At 41.5% G+C, this 20,425-nt stretch overlaps 1 protein-coding gene across 1 annotated transcript; it reads right to left on the bottom strand.

Annotated features, from left to right (window-relative positions):
• Positions 1-281: 281 nt before the first annotated feature.
• cald1b (caldesmon 1b) lies at positions 282-17,105 on the bottom strand. Its single transcript, XM_047595870.1, has 17 exons — positions 16,946-17,105; positions 16,541-16,644; positions 11,559-11,874; positions 11,410-11,451; positions 10,835-11,323; positions 10,640-10,696; positions 10,269-10,304; positions 10,106-10,170; positions 9,676-9,919; positions 9,422-9,544; positions 8,237-8,280; positions 8,052-8,130; positions 7,111-7,242; positions 6,883-7,017; positions 5,103-5,174; positions 3,480-3,516; positions 282-1,901 (listed from the first exon to the last, which is right to left on the bottom strand). The coding sequence occupies exons 2-17, from the start codon at positions 16,612-16,614 to the stop codon at positions 1,885-1,887; spliced, it is 1,962 nt and encodes a 653-aa protein (XP_047451826.1). The 5' UTR covers positions 16,615-16,644; positions 16,946-17,105; the 3' UTR covers positions 282-1,884.
• Between the last annotated feature and the right edge of the window lie 3,320 nt (positions 17,106-20,425).

Genomic DNA, 20,425 nt, shown 5'->3' with positions numbered 1-20,425 from the left:
TCATGTGACTGCGGCGCCCTATGGTTGATCAGGCTATTGTTAGACGGCTGGACGCTAGAGCACACACACACACACACACACACACACGCACTCACACTCACACTCACTCACAGACGCACACCGTGCAGGTGAATTCCCACTCTGGCAAAATGTCATGTAGCTGTTCAGGCTTTCGCCGGTCGCTCAGGTTTCAACACGCCATAAATCTCACAGGTTGTTAGGGAGGACGACATTTCCTCTCACCAGGTAAAAATAAAGCAGAGGAATTAGAGCACAGACCGTTTTTTTTTTTTTTCATTGTATTTATTGCTGAAGCCTTACAAACAAAAAGAAAGAAGAAAAGCAATCCACTACAACAATACCGAAATACTCACAATACATATTGGCATATTGGATTTAACTCATGTGCAGTGCTGACAGAAACACCCGGCTGCATTTATAATGTTAATTACAGGCTTTGATCAAACTTGGTGCGTATGGGAGTTGTCTTGGAAACCTTTGCTGATGCTGCAACGTAAAGAAAACCAAAAACGTACAGGACGCTGTCGATAGTAGATTGAAGTTGGCTGCTGTTCTTATAGTAGAGGCATGCGTCCACAACTATTCATAGGCTTTGTTGGAATCTAAATTATACATTCAGGATCTTGGTTTCTTGGTTGCAGGTTGATATTACCTTCAGGTTTGCGGTGGCGGACTTGTGAAGCGCCACTTTATTATAAGAGCCCCCTACTACAGAGGTTAGATAAGCTAGTGATGTTAATTTTCTAATAAACTCTTCATAATATAAATGCTAAGAACTCATTAAGACCCAACTTAACTTAGAGTGATAGGACCACCTGGTATAATGTCTGTTTTTCATGGTAACATTGGCTAAGCAGCCACAATGTACCATGGAATGTCATCATAGTAATGTCATCAGCTCTACAGGTGTTTGCGCATCAAACAAACTCTTAGACACAAGTAAGTTTTGATGTGAAAAAGTCACGTCATTACCTTTAAAAAGCATCTTGGTGAGGACACAGATGTTAAAAAAGTGTCGTGCTAATCCATCCAGTAGATGTGGTTTTGGTCTTGAATTATTATTGTCATAAAACTCATTGATAATGCAGTATTAAGCAAAGTCATTGCAGAAAGTGGTGCCAAAAGTGTAAACATCAGCCACAGAGGTTTCTTTACGACCCCAAAGTTGTTCTTGTAAAATGGCTGAACTGATCTATGAAGCGATTGTAAAGGATACATGAACCACTCATTACTCGCTATTTATAAACCCTTTATGAAGGGCGCTTTAAAAGAAACTTGTACCGACTTATGAAATAAATCAATTATATACATGCTTGTTATCGAAACATCCAGCTGAGTGGTAGTAGATAGACTTATTAATGATCAGGTTTAAGATATGACACAGTAACATCAGGGCCCGGATACACTGTGAGAACATTGACTAATGTGGACTAAAAGGAAATGAGCATTCGTGTGTCCTGACTTCAAGGCTCCAGATAATTTGCAATAGCTGTTGTTCAAACTTTGGTTGTTTAAATGTTCGGTGTTTATGTATTTATATAATTTCCTCTAAAACCCCTAATGAAGTGTAGCATGTACATTGATTTTTCTTTTGTGCTAAAAAAAAAAATCTGGTTTGATGAAAATAACATTTTTTTTTTTAAACATTTTTCATTTTTTTCAGGAAAACGGGTATGGCTTAGCTGAACGAGTGCAAAGTTACTGTAAATAAAGCTGGAAGACTTTGAAGCTGGAATCTTTTCGTGTCACTCAGCCTGGAGCTTCCTCTTTTCCCTCATTCAGGTGAGAACCTCATGCGATATGCAGGCGTGGGGAACAAGATGCATGTACAGTAGCAGAGCTCTGTGTTTGGGGGATGCTTGGTTACGGTCTCACGCCTGCTAATAGAAACAGAAGAGAGAAAAAAAAAAAGGCCTGTTAGGTGGCGCCTCTGGGACTGTAAAGGTTTATTAGGTGTTAAACAAGATTGGACTCTTGGGCTGTTAATCAAAGCTTTCACAATCATACACCTCTCTGTGTATATACTGTGCTTGTGCGTCTGTAGATCAGACCCGGGGCAACTGTTGCTGACACATACCCTGCAGTCAAAGCCAGAACATTTCTCTTTGTGATTGAAAGCTGTAACTTTGTCATTTGCCCTTTACTTCATTCCTCAGCTGTCTATTCGTGCTGAAGAAGCTGGGAGGCCACAAACAAGGATCTCTATTTAGGGTTGAAGCTGACACTCGACAAATGATTTTCCATTCTTATTGTTCGCACTCTGGCACGGACGGCTTCACGCCAGAAGAAACGCAGTGGACGCCGAGAATAAAGATCTTATTCCTGGTTTATGTTCTAAGTCACACGTTTAAAGACGTGTGCGGTGGCCTTGGAGGTACATGTTGGGGTTTTATCATTAGCACTGAGTGAATAATCTTGGTGACCAAGCCCGCTTTGCTGCTTAAGCAGACAGTAATCCTCCTCACCAGTCACTTGTAATGTGAAAATCAAGCAGCTGCACTCTGGTATGTCTAGCGGCTTGCCAACACGGTGCATGGCATTGGACGACCCAGGTGGCACAGGGTGAACAGTGAGCTGCACAAACACGACAGCCATACCGGGAGTGTGTAGCCGCCTTTATACTGGGAAGCAAGGTCATGGTGAATTTTTTTTTAAATATAGACCTCATTGCAACAGAGCCGAGCCCATGACCAAAAATCTCCAGCAGCGGCTTTGATTTACAGTGAGCAGCTACTCTGGTACAAAAGAGGGCTGGTGGTTAGTGGCCGTCATGAGCCCCCACTGAGCTATAAATCAAACAGGGCCGGCGCTACTTGCCCAGAGAATGGTTTGAAGGGCAGACGCATTTATCTAAACTCCACTTCCCTGAGGACCGATCAGGATAAACCCCGGTTTAACATGTAGCATGTACATATTTGTAGTTCACAGCTCAGACATTTCAGGAAATGTGCTTTGTCACTTGCCCTTTACTTCTTTTCTCAGCTGTCTATTTCTGATGATGTCTGTACATCACAGCCAAGAACTGACTCAAACATTTAACCTCAGTGAAACCTCCCACTGTTATTTTTGCATTTTGTACAGATTTAACTCTAGTCAAGATATGAATCAAGCTTTAGACATGCTGATGGGCCAGTTTGTCCCCTCTGGTCAGAGCTAACTTTTTCTGTCTTTATATAATGCTAACAAGCAGCAGGCTGTATCTAATGTACATGACAATGGGTTTAAACGTTTTAAACGTTTAAAAGTTAAGTGATCTTAAAACATAGAGGAAAATGTACATTACACAGCATATTATTACTATTATTAGTAGTAGTAGTAGTGTCATCCATTATCTTCATCATCCATCCATAAATGCAGCGGTCAGATACAATAAAACGGAGACACTTGATTAAAGAACCTCTTGAATAAATTCTCTTAGATATATTAAACTGCGGTTTATAGTCACTCTAGAAACCTACCATTAGTGACAAACTTGTTCTTGCCTCCAACTGCCACCTGAAACAATGACGGAAAATAAATTAAAAAACAGGAACAGGAAAAGAAAAACTAATTAAGTCAGTTGTGCAAGGTCTTGTCGTATTCCTTGTTTCTGTGTACACCTCCTGACTGAATGAATTAATTCTAAAAATGAACTCAAAAGTTGCGTTCTGACTGTAGATACATTAAAAGTAAAGTAGGGAAAAAGCCTCATTTGATGGGTTGATAATATACTAAACAGAAAATGTGCTCAGATTCTGAAAGCAAGACGTACGGTATTATACAATGTGTTGACATCCAAAATATTGTTTATCTGCTGTTGATACATAAGAGAATTGAAACCCTAGATCGAGGCGACACCTTCTTTGCTTTTCAAAGCACTTCTGACTGAAGAAAATACACCAAACACGGCACTCGAGCTCAAGCGCATGCACCCGCTGCAGTCCTGCTACCATCTGACTCATAGAAGCTGTGCACGGCGCAGCCAAAATGTTTTATAATAGCGCACAGCTCACATTCAAATAAGGCAAAAATATTTTGTAGTGAGAATCCTATTTATGTCCTCAAAGTCATATTGATGATAGTACATGTTTTATGTGATGCGTCTCTCTGGGTGTGCCACACTTAAGGCAGCCATGTCCTTCGTCACGTCAAGATTAACGTTTCCATTTCTGCTCCGGCAGCTCAGACGTTTGACATGTAAGATACTTCATATTTCTACCAACATGAGTTAGGGACTGTATGAAAACTAATGTGGTGGTGTTCTGCATAAAATGTTTCACAAAAAAAAACATAGACTATACAGTATGTAAGAGACGGACATAGCTACAGTGAAAAAACGATGTCCTCGTATGTGGACACTGGGATTATTTCACTATTTATATTATAATAAAGTCACCAATATGTGACAAAATATAAAACTGTTTATACAGAATTGCAAACAATGAAGTCCCAATGTCCTCAAACGAGTACTTGCTAGTTAGCGAGGTTGTAGCTCGTCGGCATTGATAAAATTTGTTAAATTTGCGTGTCATATCCCTTTTCTACCACTAGATGGCTAAAGTGTCCACTAACCAGTGGAGTTTAAATGAAGCATAGAAATAGAATAAGCAGCAATAAAACCTAAAACTTAATGTCCTCATATGAGGACGTAAGGTCTCAGGGGGTTAAACTGTACATAAGACATTTCTCATTGTCTTCACTTCTCAGATTAAGTGGCTATGTCCATCTTTTATATACAGTATGTAAAAATCGACAACCACTGACTAAAAGACAACCAGCTAAGGCAAAATACTTACCGCCTTTACTGACCCCCACACCACTTAATCACTTTCATATAGACCCTTAATCAAAACAACTTAAAAACCATTCCAAGTTTATGCACATTGACACAGCACAAGTGTTGAACTTCACAAATTTGTCGCATCATGCCTGGCGGGGGGAGCATTGAGTGTTGTTGCCATATAGCAGTTTGACAAATTACCTCTTTTACTCATCTATTAGGTTGACTGAATGGAACAAACAAACAGACCATGTCATTATAAAAAATTTAAAAAACAAAAGAAAAAGACAGTCGCCCTTTACAGGACAAGGATGTGCGTTACCTTGGCAGGTGCAGAGCCCTTCTTGGCCTCCCACATGCCGCGCTTGTTGCCGGTATCAGCTGGTTTTGCATCCTGTCACAGATAAGACCCCACGGCCATGTTAGTCTCACGCAGTTTACTAAGGTACAACTAAAGTATTGGTATAAGGTTCTCCTCTCCCTTTAAATGCTTGTAGTCACACACATATCAGTGATGATTAATGGGGTGTGAAGGGAGAACAATTTAATATTCTCAAACACTGGGCAGCTAATGTCCCAAAGGACAGCATGTCCACCAAGTAGTCTATAAATTGTGTAACGTGTGGGGAGGAATGTCTCCTTGGTGGAAATGTATCTGAAGCAGACGCTGTGTCTTTGAAATGGATTTTTGGTAATCTTTGAGAACGTGGTATTATATTGTTTTTTTCATGATATTTGTTTAGTTATGCCTCATTTTAATGCAACTATGGTAGAGAAAATGACAATATTCCTCTTGACAGCAGTGGTAACAGCACACTACTGGTGTAAATGCACTGGATTCTTTTCCAACATAGGATACAAATGATCCTATAACATGTTTATTATGCTTCTGATTATTGGTAGTGAGAGTTGAAGGTGAAAGTGTGAAAAGTGGTACCTTCACTGGTTTGAAGAGTAGACAGAAAACAGCAGGAAAAGTTTGAGTGAGCGTAGCTGAGGAGAAGAGCGCGGGGGGACAGAAAGGCAGAAATATTTAGAGAATATACAAGAGAAAGTACAGAAATACAGAAACACACACACACACACACACACACACACACACACACACACACACACACACACACACACACACACACACACACTAGGTCGCTGTGCAGCTTCCACCCATCAGGGGGAAGTGTTACCGCAAAAGTTACAGCAAGGTTACCACCGCGACTTCTCTGGCCAAGACATTTGACACTGAAGATATCTCGCTCATAAATCTTGCCTCAGAACAATGTTGCGCGTCATCCAGAAACGCTACTGCATGGGGACATAGTGTTGTGTCTCCAGACGAGCTGGTGGGATTAGCAGCTCGTGTCCTACTGCAAGACAAAGGACACAATGTCCACCAAGGACCCTGTTACAAGTGACCCAATTCATTTATCAGGTCCACCTGGTTATAAATAAATCAAATTAAACGGCAGCGCACCAATTAAGTTTCCTGTTGCTCAGTTGTTTTGTCGCCGCTGTGACGCCGGATTTCATGTCTCTGCATTTGACCTTTAAAGTTGCCTGAAGGAGATCGGCGATGCAGAGCAACGGGAAGCAAACTCAAACCGACATAAGCGGCCCGTTTTAAAGTACAGCGGTGTTCATGGGCTGCGACATAACTGTGAAACGCTCACAGGAGAAAAAGCGATTGATGTTTGGAGGGTGGAAGAGACGGCCGAGCGAGAAGGCATGTTGGCATTCAGCCACCTGTCACCAAACCGCTGGACTGTCGTTTGCTAATTCTTCTTCTGTGCTTTGATTTACCACAACTAAAACACGTGCATCAAAAACGTTGGCATAGAATAAAACAGAGAAGGCGTGTCGGAGGATCGGATGGTGTTAAGTAAACTGTCCATGTGGTGTCACTAGACTCCAGACGGCAGCGTTGTCCACCCGCTGGAGCTGGGACCTATAGGCTGCAGCCAACAAAAGGCTGGCATGTTGATGTGTAAATCAGGACATTAACGTGTGCTGAATATCAAGGGATTACTCTGCTGAAGTAGCACTGGCGTCCCTTTTACAATAGTGTGTGGGTGCGTGATCGAGAGAAGGATTTATCGGGGCCTTACTGCCGGCTTTGCTGCTGCTGGTGCCGGTGAAGCTGCCGCTGCAGGTGCAGATGCTGCCGTCTTCTCCGCTTCCGCAGGCTTTGCCATCCAACTGTTGACACGGCCAGTCACCCCTCCTTTAATGCTAGACAAATCCTAGGGGGGGATAAAAACAAACACTTAAATGCTTAAACGCTCTACACATCAGCAACCCTGTCCGCCCCTCTACTTTTTTTTTTTTTTTTCCACCTTGCTTGCAGGAGCTGGACTTTCAGAGGAGCTGGGGATGGTGCCTTTCTCCCACATGCTTTTGATGCTGCGTGTTCCTCCTGTGGGAATATCTGGCACCGGAGACTTGGGGGGTTTTACTTCTTTGGCTCCCTGTGGAGAGGAAGGATGGATTAAACTGCTTTTACATGGACAAATACAGCACTGCTGCTGGGAGGATCGGGGTGGAAAGTATATTTACTCAAGTCTTATACTTTAGAACATTTGTGCTTTGATTGATCGGTTCCATCTTATGCTATTTCATACTTTACGTTTACTTTGCATTTCAGTGGCAAATGTGGATTATGTTTCGCACTCTCTGCAAACTTTTACTGTCCAATAAATTACCACAGATGATACGTATATTTGTCTTGTGATCCTTTGAATGGAGCAGGACTACATTTTAGGTAGTTTAGTCTTTCTTAGACTTTATCATAAAAAAAAATAATAATTATATAAAAAACACTCTTGGGAACCTATAGTAAAAAGAAAAAGATATGAAGATGTTTATTAAAAAATAAAAATAAAATAAAAAAAAAATATATATATATATATGTTATAAATATAAAAAATATATTTTAAAAAATGCCTATTGTCCTCCTGTATCCTAGCTACAGCTGTAACATGCTTCTTAATGCATAATAGTCCTGTGCATAGTCCTAATGCATAATGTCATACTATATAGTTTAAATATATTTTTATATAAATATAAGTTTTTTTTTTTTGCATATGGAGAGTACTTTCTTGCAAATGTTTCTTCCTCGTATTAGTAAAATTTTAAACCCAGGATCTTTACATAGAGTTGACAATCTTCCATTGTTGCATTGCTACTTTAACTAAAATAAACTACCTCTTAAATGAACCTCTGCAGTGGACAGTTAATGATGCTATGTAATGTAATGAATAATGTTTTAGAGTTTCACCTGGAGGGCAGAAGTATACTGTTCCAGTCTGTTGCCAATCTTGGAGACAATTGGAGTGTGTGCCACTCTGCCTACGGTGCTGTATGGACCAACAACATGCCAGGCATCAGAAAGGCCACCAAACATAGTTTCATTCAATTATTATTTTTTCTTAGACTAGACTAGTAAAAGTCTTCATAGCTCACCTTTTCTGGGCAGATTTGCTGAGGAACGTTGCCTTCTCACCGATCTGTACAAAACAATTAGAAACCATTCAGACATTAATACATTTTGAGACGGTCACGTTGTCCTGGCCTCCCCTCTTGTCTCTACGGTGACCTCGCTGAGAGGCGGACCAGTCTGTCCCTGGGAAGGTCTCTCTGTGCTTGGACACTGTGTTGGTTGGTGCCTGAGTGATTGGACTGGAGAGACTGGCTGTCTGAGAGCCAGGACACACACAGACACACACAGACACAGCTCAGACACACACACATACACACACACACGCACCGCTGTTCAAAGTGAGTTATACCATCCATGTACTTGCAAACAATTCTCAGCATTTTTCCACAGATTCGCTTGTCATATTTCACTAACGACGACCGCTTACGTGACTTTCTTTTTTTATTCTTGTCAACTAATAATATATACTTAATGTCGGAAGGAATTAAAGGCAGAAATTGAAATAGCAAAACAACCACAGCAGCCAGGAAACACAGATGACCATATAGGGAAACGAGGACAGGCCGTTCAACTTGGAATGACAAACACAAAAACTCAATCACCACCCTGTAACTAATGAGAAAATATATATCAATCTCTTATCTTTTTGGTGAATGTGAAGCTGCTTTTAGCTTATCTTGCCGCAATGAATGGAAACAGAAGTTTAAACAAAATCCACCTACCGCCCTCTAAAGCACACTCATTAATATGTTTGTCCACGATGTAATGTCATGACAAGATGCCGTGTTACGGATGTGCAGGACATAATCAGGAGCAATAACTTCCTTGAGTCTCCACAACATCACAGTGATGACAAGACTCAAGGAGCAACGGAGATGCTGGAATAAAGTCTTCATGGTTGCTGGTGGGTGTTCTTCCATCTTTAAGCTAAGCTAAGCTAACCTAACTGACTGTAGATTTAAATCATTTCTGACCAGAGTATCAATCTTCATTACAAATGATATCACAAACTACTTCTACTCTGGATAATTTTTTTTTTTTTATTATTGCGCTGGCAATAAATGGCTAAATAAAACAAAGACTGTTTGCCAACATGCTAAAGCCAATAAAAAACTTAACCTTTAATTTCTTTGTAGTCGTAGTTTTCTTGTTTTTTTTGTTTTTTTTTTCCTGGAGAACTTGAATCTATCTGAGCCTCCAAAACTCACCTTAGAAGAGCCTTTGGGACTGATAGTAAAGGCAGGTTTCGGAGCCTCCCCCATCTGTTTTTTCTTCTCTGCAGCCTCCGCCCTCCTTTTCTCAATCTCCTCCTTCATCCTCCTTCTCTCCTCCTGTTGCAAAACAACGCAACATGCTGTCAGAAATGTGCCATCTGTGCCGCGATTCATGATAAATGACCGAATCAAACCAAAGCACCGGGAGAAGAAGGAATCAGATTTCTCGGCGTAAAGGATGTCCTCACCTGCTCCTTGGCCTTCTTGTCCTCCAGCGCCTGCTTCCTCTGCCTCTCCTCCTCCTCCAGGATCTTCCTCCTCTCCTCTCTCTTCCTCTTCAGCTCCTCCAGCTCGGCCTCTGACTCCTGCTGCTTCTGCTTCATCTTCTCGATCTCCACATTGTCCACGTTGTTCCGTCGCTGCTGCAGCTCCAGCAGCTTGCGCTCGGCCTCCTTTCGCTCGGCCTCCTCCTTGGAGGATGGAGCCGCGTCCCTGCTCGACAACACAGTCACTGGACTCACATGCCCGAATATACTGATCGCATGTGAACTATCACACTTTCTTTTTTCTTTTGTAATGTGTGTGAGAAATTTGCCTCTTCTCGTAATATTTCCACACTGTCCAGTACGACTACATGTAAGGAAGGAGATGAACAAGAAGAAGTCTGAATAGATTTACCTCGTTGTCTTCTCTGCTTTCTTAAATTTGTTCTCCAGTGCTCCGTTCTGTTTGGCTGGTTCATTCTTCCAAAAGGAGGGAATACAAGATCCAGTTACGTCAAACATGTTAGAGGCATATTAGACACGTAAAGTATTCTGAATGACAGTCGGTTTGGTTTTACCTTCTCCTTAAGTCCGGATTTCTTTTGCTTCTCCTCCTTCACACAGACAGGATACAAAGAGAAAGAGATATGATTGATGAAATAATAAAGACAGCAGCCACCAAACAATGGTGGAGTCAAAGGGCTGCAGTGAATGCGAGGCAGATGTGAAGTGAAGACAGTGTGACTGCACTGTGCTCTGTCCCCATACCACAAAACCATGTCATACTGCAAATATCTGCAGAGAGATGGATCAAACGTGCCACCATGTCATTTAATCTCAAGTAATAAGTATCTGTGCTCCATTAAAATGTCTGCTTCATTAATACTAATCCTTCATTCAGGCTTTTTGAAGTGTCTGTGTGAATAAGAGCCACTAATAACATCAGTACCTCCTCTTTCTTCTTCTTTTCCTCCAGCTCTTGCTTTTTGCGCTTGTCCTCCTCCTCTTTCTTCTTCTTCTCCTCAGCCTCCCTTTTCCGCTTCTCCTCCTCCTCCTTCTTCTTTTCTTCCGCCTCCTTTTTCCGCCTCTCCTCCTCCTCCTTCTTCTTCTTCTCTTCCAGCTCCTTCTTCTTCTGCTTCTCCTCCTCTTCCTTTTTCTTCTTTTCTTCCATTTCTTTCCTCCGCTTCTCCTCCTCCTCTTGCTTCTTCTTCTCCTCCGCCTCCTTTTGCCGTTTCTCCTCCTCCTCCTTCTTCATCCTCTCCTCCATCTCCTTTTTCTGCTGTTCCTCCTGTTCTTGTTTCGTTTTTTCCTCATTCTCCTTCTGCTTTTCCTCCTCCTCTTGTTTGAGCCTCTCTTCCATTTCTCTTCGTTGCTTCTCCTCTTCTTCCCTCTTCCTCCTTTCCTCCTCCTCCCTCTGTTGCCTTTCTTCCTCCTCCTTCTTGAGTTTTTCCTCGGCTTCTCGTTTTTGCCTCTCCTCCTCCGCTATCCTCTGCTTTTCCTCCTCCTCTTCCTTCTTCCTCCTTTCCTCTTCCTCGTTGTCAGCAGCCGGTGCAGCCTCCTCTTCGGCATCTTCCTTCGCTTCGCTGGGCTGCTCAGCCTCCACCTCAGCTTCTTCAGATTTCTCCTCAACCTCCTACAACATTATAAAGTTATATTTATGAAATTTGGGGTCTTCATGCACACACGTCGTCAAAATTGCACAAAATGAAGAAACTGTACCTCGTTTGTTGTGGCTGGTGGTTTGGATTCTTCAACAGATTCCTGATACATGTAAAAAACACAACAACATCCGAATCTTAAACCACTAATTGTGCGTGCTTCCACATTAAAAAACAAAACAAAACAACAACCACGAAACACATCTTTACATTCACATCCTCCCTCTTGTCTTCCTCCTCTTTCCTCCAGGAGTTAGTATCAGTGTGTGTCACCTCCTCCGGTGCAGATTTCTCCTCACTCTTTGCCTCTTCCTCGTCGTCCTTACGTCGCTGTCTGCTGGTGGAGGACTGCTCCTCCAGCGCGCTGTCCGTGCCGTTGGCGGTGCCGATCGTGGGGTCGAGCTCCCTCTGCCTCTCCAAGGCCTCCTTCATCCTCCTCTGCCTGCGCTCCTCCCTCTTGGCCAGGCGCTCCAGCAGGGCCTGGTCGTCCTCTGATCCTCCGCCGCCGAGCCCGGAGGAGTCCGTGCTGAAAGAAAGTGAAATCCATTCATTCATCATGCAAGAAAAGTTGAGCCCAACCAAACTCAAACCTGCAAACCCCGACTGCGATAAAATACTTTTGTGTGATCACGCGTGAGGGATCCTGAGTGGATCTTTCTGTTGGGGCTCACCAGAGAAAATATCAGTACGTGAACCGCAAAACCTCAGGGGGCAGTTTCTGAATGTCAAAGCTTGACGGGACCATTAAAATGGGCCCCTGCGTTTTTCCCCCAAAGCTGTTTCTCTTCATGGATGCGATTAAATAAGCTGTAATTTGCGTGTTACATAATACACAATAACCCTCGTTCCTCACTCAGCGGAGTCCAAAAAGCACTCAGTGGGTGAGTGGTGTAATCCATCTAAACAGTATTAATATTGTTAATGTAACTGCAGACTTCACTGCGAGCATGGTTTACTTTCAGTCACCAGTCAATAACCATAATACAGTATAATAATACAGTCTTCATCTGTCGTTTACATGAGGCAGACAGCTGTGTGTGAATCAGGTAAATACTTACTATAATTAACAAAGACCTTAGGTCCTCAAACCTTCTTCTCTGGTCTATTCTTACCACACTAAATACCAAAACCACCAGTGGGAAGTATCTCCTCTAAGCATCTCATCTTCTTCCTCTCCTCCCTTGCTTGCCTCCTTTTCTTCCTAGCTTCCTCATCATCATTGTCATCCACATTGGTGTAACCCGCCCTGACACAGGACAAATATGGATCAACAGTACGTGTAAAGACACAGTACGTTCGTTAACAAATCTTTCCTCTATTTAACCCTAAAATGGGACACTCATTTAAAAAGTCTGGAATTGCTCTATGATCTAATGACGATGACGATTAAATGTAAACTTCTGGATTACTTAATACTGACTGGTACATTTCAGAAAACAAGGAAAACAGATTATTCCAAGTGAAGTCACCTATTCTTAAAACCCCATTTTCAAACTGAAAATGGTGATGCAAACTGAATATACTGTAAAGCAAGCTTTGTTTTCAGTCATATGGCTTTATCATATAACTGTGTTTCAGCGAGTGCATGAAATTTTTGCCATGAAATGTGTGATAGTGTTAAGCGTTTAGCTATCTTAAAAAGTTAAGTGTACTTGTGTTTGCCGGATTCTAGGGCTCATGTTTACCAAATTGCGTACAAAGTATAGAAATTCAAATTAATGACATGATTGGCTCCTCTTGAGATATTTACTACCATGTGAAGAGAAAAGTTTTAAGAACGTTTGCGTTCAAAAATTAGATATAAGTGAATTGTGTTTACATGTGTTGACGTTCCCAACAGCCTCATCCTTTCAAGACTTCGGTAAATGGTAAATGGCCTTGTTTTCGTATAGCGCCTTTCTACCTATTGGTATTCAATAGGAGCACACACACATTCACAAACCACTGGGAGTTCAGTGTCTTGCTCAAAGACACTTCAGGGATGGAACCGCTAACTCTTTGGCTAGTGGACAACCCGCTATACCTACCTGTCATTAGCTTGATAAACTGTTAGCATCTGTCGCTTGGATCCATAGTTGCCTAGTAGCCAGTGTCCAATAAGATTTACCATTGATGTTACCATTGGAACGCCAAGCATTTTTGTGTTCGTGACTTCTCATGTCGCAGCCACAAGCTTCCAAGTTCCAACTGAAGGCTACATTAGTGTGGATATGGTTTGTGATCAGCACAAGCGCATATTTTTGCTCTGGCTTAGAGCTGAAGGACTGTTTTCCTCATATAAAACGAACATGATGCAAATACAAAAATCCAGATACGTTATTCAAAAAATAACATATCTGGTGGTGTGTTAAATGTTCTGGAACCACTTGAGGGACTCTGACCCCCCAGGTTGGGAGCTATTCAAAAAAAGCCATCTCCAGCTGACCACAAAAGGCATGTCGGATGAGGGACATGCAGTAACTGTGGGAAAACGGACTAAAAATAATTATAAACACAGACTCCACATTCAGATGTCAGGATGAATGCCCCTGTTGGCACGTAAATCTGCAACAAGGATATTGAAACAGAGAGTGTGGTGGAAAGAGAGGGAAGCACAGAGGAAGACAAAGAGATAAAGGACAAAATCATCAATAAATCTTTCTTTCCCCTTCGTCATCTCCATCTCACTCAATAATGTCGTTGAACTACATCCAACTGTGAAAACATGTTCATGTGAGTTTCTTGAGCATGCCTGGGAGAATCTTTCCATGCATTACCAGGCTTTATGAGGCGAGGAGAAGGCTTGAAATGGCCCATGGATCGCACGCTGGTATTACATCCTTCTGCTCTTCCTGAATTCACAGCACAATGATTTACAGATGTTGTGAGAAGCAGAGGTGGATGGCAACCACAAGAATCCCTTCTGTCTTTAAAACAGAAACAACAACCGAAACGAGGCAGAAGTCCAACAACCCGCAGGCCAATGTTCCTCCAAATGGCACAGGCCACCCCAAGAAATTATTAAGGACGTAATCTGATTAGATACAACTCCACCCAACGCTAGAAGCCTGCTGATTGGGCGCTACCAAAAGGTTACAGTTCCATTTTCAGACAACCAACATAGGGGATGTGAAACACGTTAAATTGAGGGAAGCATGATGAGTGATGCTTGGCTGCACTGAGCAAGATGGAAAACTCCAATCAAAGGGAGTCGAAAGGTTTCAGAGGAGGCTATCATGTGCTGAAATAAAAATGAAAACATTCCAGCGTCTGCAGCATTCTGAGAGGAGGCTGTGGGGCAGTGAGAGGCAGAGAAGGCAGGGCAGGCTGGGTTGGCATGGCTGGCAGGGCTGGCTGCAAGACTGTGAGAAAATTGCAAGGAACGCACTCAACGGCAGGAGTCCATCAGCAATGATACAGGGCTTCTGAAGTGGAAGAAAACAATGAGGGCAAATGACGGAATGGATCTTTGCAGCGACGAATCATTTTATTTCTATTTATTTCTATTCTACCGGGAGATATTAAGGATATTAATAAACTTCTTAGTCATGTAGAAATAACATTTACTTCACTACTTTACATTTCCACTGTAACAAATTGTAATTTCATTGTTGTCTGGGAAGATAATCCCAGTCTTCCAGGTCATAATATTGCGGAAACAATACTAAAAGGAAGGCAATTGATCTTGTCTGGGGTTTCCAAGTTCCAAATAAAAACCTGAACTCTTTAGAATTGAAGACGTCACTTGGTTGACGGCAAATTGTCCTCAAGAAAGCTCCAACAAGCCCAGTGGACTTCCTTCCAGCTTTGCTTTGAGGCAGCATAAGATAAAAACAATCCTTTATTTTTCCCACAGTTGGGGGTTTTGCAGTGTTGCTGCATCACACTTTAAAGAACAGTGCAAACAGTAAATAAATACAAAAAAAAAAAAAATGAAAACTGAAATAAAATAGAAGTTCCATGTTTGTGGTCTACTGAGAGCAGGCTTAGTTGTTCACCCTCACAGCAGCAGGACCTGCGGTAACGTTCCTTCACACTGTGTGGGTGAAGCATTCGGCTGCTGAAGGCGCTGCCCAGTGCTGCTAAAACACTGGGGGGGATGTCATGGAGTGATGACAGCTTTGCTTCCATCTTCGGATCACCCACAACCTCACTCCACAGGCTCAAAAGGGCATCCCAAACCAGAGCAGACCTTGTTGACCTTGTTTATCTTTTCGTGTCGTGCCGATGAGATGCTGCTGCTCCAGCAGACCACTGTGTAGTTTACAGCTGACGCAACCACAGAGTCATAGAAGGGCCCCATGAGTGATCCCTGCACTCCAAAGGAACTAAGTGATTTTAGCAGGTAGAGTCTGCTCTGGCCTTTCTCAGTCAGACAAGTCCATTTTTCTATCTCTGTGTCCACTGACACTGAATTGTTTGGATATAAAGAACTGCATCACTGTGGATCATTTTCCCTTTTCTCACCATATTATGAGATTTAGTCCAGATTTAGCCTGCTACTTCGCTTCACGTTTGGACACAAAGAGAAATTAAGAAAGGGAGACAACGGAGAGGCCAAGATAAATCCAAACATCAGCACCTGACTGAGTCCCTAATGAGTGAAAAGGCCAGTGTGGGACATTAATCATTGGGTCATCATCACCAGGGCACCATTCAAGCTCTGCTTCACTGCGCTGCTCCATGTGGAGACACACAACGCCCTCATAATAAACCGCATATATCATGTAGGGTATGTATACACAAGGACCTATCATAAAACCTTCCCTAATGGATCATTAGTAGACAGACAGAACAGAAGAGAAGTCTCAGAGAGCACTAAAATATTTCATAATTCACACTATAGCAAAAATTTGTCCTCAGCTAAATCAGTTTAATAAATCTACACGCTACACTTCATCCTTGGATCTGTGAGCTGTGGAATCAGCTGCTGTCTGACAACTTTGGCAACAACTGCACACGTGGTTTATAAAAGTTGGGAGATGTTGACCCAATATAAATCAAATATAAACGTATCCAGTTTGGTTTATAAATGATGAGTCGAGAAGTCAAACACTAATAAAACTAATGAGACCCTGATTTAAGATAATAGGTCCTCTTCCCTTTTATAGCGCTTGTAAGACTTCCACCTTTTTCTGGACTGAATTTCCCCCGTGGTTGAATCTGTGGGCCTGGACATGTGCACGTGTGTTTACATATTTTTTTCTACTCACTTTTCAGATTCGTTGCGCATCTGCTCTCTCCTCTGCCTCCTCAGCTCCATGCGGCGTTCAAAGTCGTCGTCCATGATGCCCAAAAGATTCTCCTCACGTTCTCACTGAAAGAGGCAAGTGCGGCGTCAGGCAGTGTTTACAGAACTGTTATTTCTTATGTCTGAGAGCAAACTCTAACTCAACGCCTTTGTCAGTTTTATTACAAACACTCACTCACTCATGGAAAAAAATAAATAAATAAATACAAAGCAACTCATAAGCTGTAAAATATGTCAAAGCACATCACAGTTTAGGGGACCACCCAAGACAACATCATGACATATATATATATATATATATATTATATTAAAAAAAAAAAAAAAAAAAAAAAAAAAAAAAGCTGCAGTGCCTGTTGGTTTACAATACCTTAGCAGCAGCTGAAGTTTAGTCCATGGGCAACAGTGTCTCCCCTCCTGTCATACATTAGCGTCTACAGTCTGGTTTATATCTCAGCCCTTCTGCAGCACCAAGAATTCCTGCTTGTTCTTTCAGCGACTTTAACTACCAGAAAAGGCAAAGCCTGCCTCTCCTCTTTTTGTCTCTCAGCCTCCCTCCTCCTCCTCCTCCTCCTCAGCCTGACTCCTGCTCTCCTTCGTACTTTCCCCTCCCTGATCTCTGACTTCAGACCTTCTATAACTCGGTTTGTATAATCCTGCTTACTTTAGTGTGTCTGACTGACTGAAGCTTTTGCCAGATTTTATTTTTGTCAGTTTTTAAACCAGCCTGACCTACCAAGCTTATCTCCTCCTCTGTTTGTCTCTCCATCCTCCTGCTCAATTTTAGGTCATTTTATTTATGGGGCTGATGCGCAGTCGTCAGCCAAATGAAATTAACCGATTAAGCGACATGGGAGTGCAGCCTTTGCTCCAAGCAAAGATCCTAAGATGCAAACTTTACTAAAGAAAGAGACATTGCAGGGGTCAGTCTGACAGGACTTTGGATGAGTATTGAACTAAAAAACAAGCCATTTTACCATTTTACAAAAACAAAATTCAACTTATTAGCAATAATAAGTGTAATACAAAAATGTTTGCTCACATATCATTTGTATTCATGTGAGCTAATAATAATAATAAAGAAAACAAGAGTGAAATGTCTGTTGAGCTGAGTTTGTCTGATAATTACTGTACTTTGTTATACAGACATGGGGAAGAATTACTTCCTCATGTCCTGAATCCTCCACGGCATCGACATGATAGAGATTCAAAATTTAGCTTCTGCATAGATCAAATGATCATTCTGGTATGAGTTTGCCAAAATATATAATCTACAATCCAAAATACATTTATAGCAATCAATTGAACCCCAAGGCTTCTAATAAAGTAAAAATAAATCTGTATTTTGGCCTCTAATGGTAGGAAGTAATTTTCCAAAGCTGAGTCTCTTATGTAATACAGTAAAAACACAGTGCCAAGTCAGTAACTTCAAAACTCCCTCAGGCAGATACACAACAAGAAAGGGGTGTAAAGTTACATGCAACGGTATTTTTCTTTGGTCTAAAACAAAATCAGTCACTTAAATGATGAATCAGCCTTACAACCGATTCACATTGTGTTAACATCTTTAGCACCGACAGTCAACTCCAAACCGCTGCCAATAAAAGCTTTCATCAAATTAACTTTTTCTTCTGACAGGCAACACTCACCAGCTGCACAATGAGCAGCTGCCATCACTCACATTTCGACCACCTGAAGTCTGAAAGAAAGTCTGGCAGTAACTGCAGCCAACAGACACAATGAGCTACAGTGTGAGTGGAGAGGAACTCTGAAATGGGATTTCAGAAATGTTAGTGACTCTGCCCCCACTCAGAGGAGGAAGAGAATCACTGAAGAAAAAAAAAAAGGTCTGGCAATTTTGCTCATTAAAGCTGATACAAATATATCCAATCGATTCATTTTTCACTCTGAGTTTCCTGGGTATGAGCAATGATTATACTTTGGGAGTATATCAATTTTGGATTGCGAGTAATATAAGGTTCACATTTTTTTTTAATCATGTATCCGCATTTACCTCCAGTTTTGTAAAAGTAAAGATGTTCACTTCTTCAAAGATAGCTGCGTGATCTTTACATGTTGTTTCAAATGTTTTAAGATTTCCCCATTATGAAAAAAGAAAAGGCCCCAGATGTCCGACCCCACCCACTGTTAACACTGAATTATCATGGCAAAGAGCAAGTCAGCTGTATCTTGGTAATATGAACACCAAGACTGAAAAAAAGCACAAACATTAAGCTGTCGGAAAACAAAGCTTTATAATGCCAAGACATTTCAGAACCAGAAATGGTAATGCTTTAAATGTTTTCTTTTCAAATTACTGATAAGTACAAGGCTGGTTATTCACAGTCCGGGAAACTCAAAAATCAAAGATCAGGCACTCAACACTTTACAGCAACTTATCAATGATTAGTGGTTGGATGACGCTGATTAAATACACGTGAAGGAACACAGTCTTAATTTAGATTGGTCTCTGACTGGCCCACACAACACACACGCACACACACACTCATTCACATTCCTTTGACATTTGAGACTGATGAAGACAGAAACTGATACTGATCAAATGTCCGTCATCTCCGTAACAACATACCAGTGAATGCTGAGAGTCTGGGTGACATCACATTTTGTTCTGTTTATATCACACACCCGTGTGTATTTTCTTCAGTTTAATTGGTATGTTAGGGTATAAAGGTATAACTCTGCCGATACACACAGGTATCATGTCTTGATCTGTGAATCTTCAGGTCTTCAGAGGAGCCCACCTACAGTGAACCGTGGATCATAATGGGACACGAGCATGTAAGAGTTTAGTTTTCACAATGACGAATACCATATAAAGTCACTACAATTTACAAACAGAATGTGCCAAAAGTAGCCTACATCTCTAACACGAAAGCTGAGAGCTTCCCAGGAAAAGGATGACGCTCCTTTACACTTTGCTGCTATGGAAAACTGGAAAGTGACCGATTGCAACGTAACTTCTAGACCAAACATTTTTTTAGGTTTGGAGTGGTGGTTAGCTAATGTTCAGTATAAACAATAATGATGGTCCAGAAACATGTCCTGAAGTTATCATTAAATAATTCTTAAAACAATAGGTGTCAGAGGTCTTTGATAAAATATAAACAACACCATTTATCACATTCAATGATAAATGAGGGGACGTACTAGTAACACAAGTAACTGCAGTTATTAGCAGGTGTTACTCCATTAACATTAAAGTTAACTGTTTTAATTTAATATGATACGTTTCAATACAATACGATACGATACGATACGATTTCGATAAAATTTTGATATGATTTCGATACGATACCATGATGCTATGTTATGCCAGTTATGCTGTGTGTATGAAAATACATCCCAGAAATCTAAGCTTGAAGAGTAAGAGACAGATCAGAGGATGGACCAAACCACCGTCCGACTGTTACCTGACAGTGAAGTCATTGATACAACTCTGGAAGAATTACAACAGTTATTTTCTTTTCTATTCTCTCCCAATATCTAGTGTTTAGTTTCAAACTGTTTTGACATTTTATAAAATAATTACATTTAAAATTAAGTTCTACTTTCAAGGAGTCATTACAGCTTCACTGACTTAACTCCTGTTACAGTGAAACGAGACAAGCTGCTATCCATCATTCCTGGCTTGGGACCACTTAAGGTGTAGGGGTGACAAAGGCTGGTCTGTGTTTCTGAGCCAGGAGCTATAACATTATGGAGTCCACGGAGCACCAGACAAAGACTGATATGTCCAAGTGGCGATCCAGCCCTGTTTGAACTGGCCAGAGTCCAGTAAAGCTGGCAAATGTCTGCATTTCTAAAGTTAGAAAAGTTCCCAGAAGCGAGA

This window comes from Mugil cephalus, chromosome 10, assembly GCF_022458985.1.
Source record: "Mugil cephalus isolate CIBA_MC_2020 chromosome 10, CIBA_Mcephalus_1.1, whole genome shotgun sequence".
Lineage (NCBI taxonomy): Eukaryota > Metazoa > Chordata > Actinopteri > Mugiliformes > Mugilidae > Mugil > Mugil cephalus.
This window is presented reverse-complemented; position numbering and strand designations above follow the sequence as displayed.

Bases quoted from the DNA above. Each gene is read 5' to 3' on its own strand.
- cald1b (XM_047595870.1), bottom strand. From the start codon at position 16,614: ATGGACGACGACTTTGAACGCCGCATGGAGCTGAGGAGGCAGAGGAGA. The intron at 11,452-11,558 runs GTAAAGATGTGT...TACATGTATCAG, and splicing joins ACAAGAGGGAGGATGTGAAT to GAATCTGTTGAAGAATCCAA. The intron at 9,545-9,675 runs GTGAGGACATCC...GTTTTGCAACAG, and splicing joins ACAAGAAGGCCAAGGAGCAG to GAGGAGAGAAGGAGGATGAA.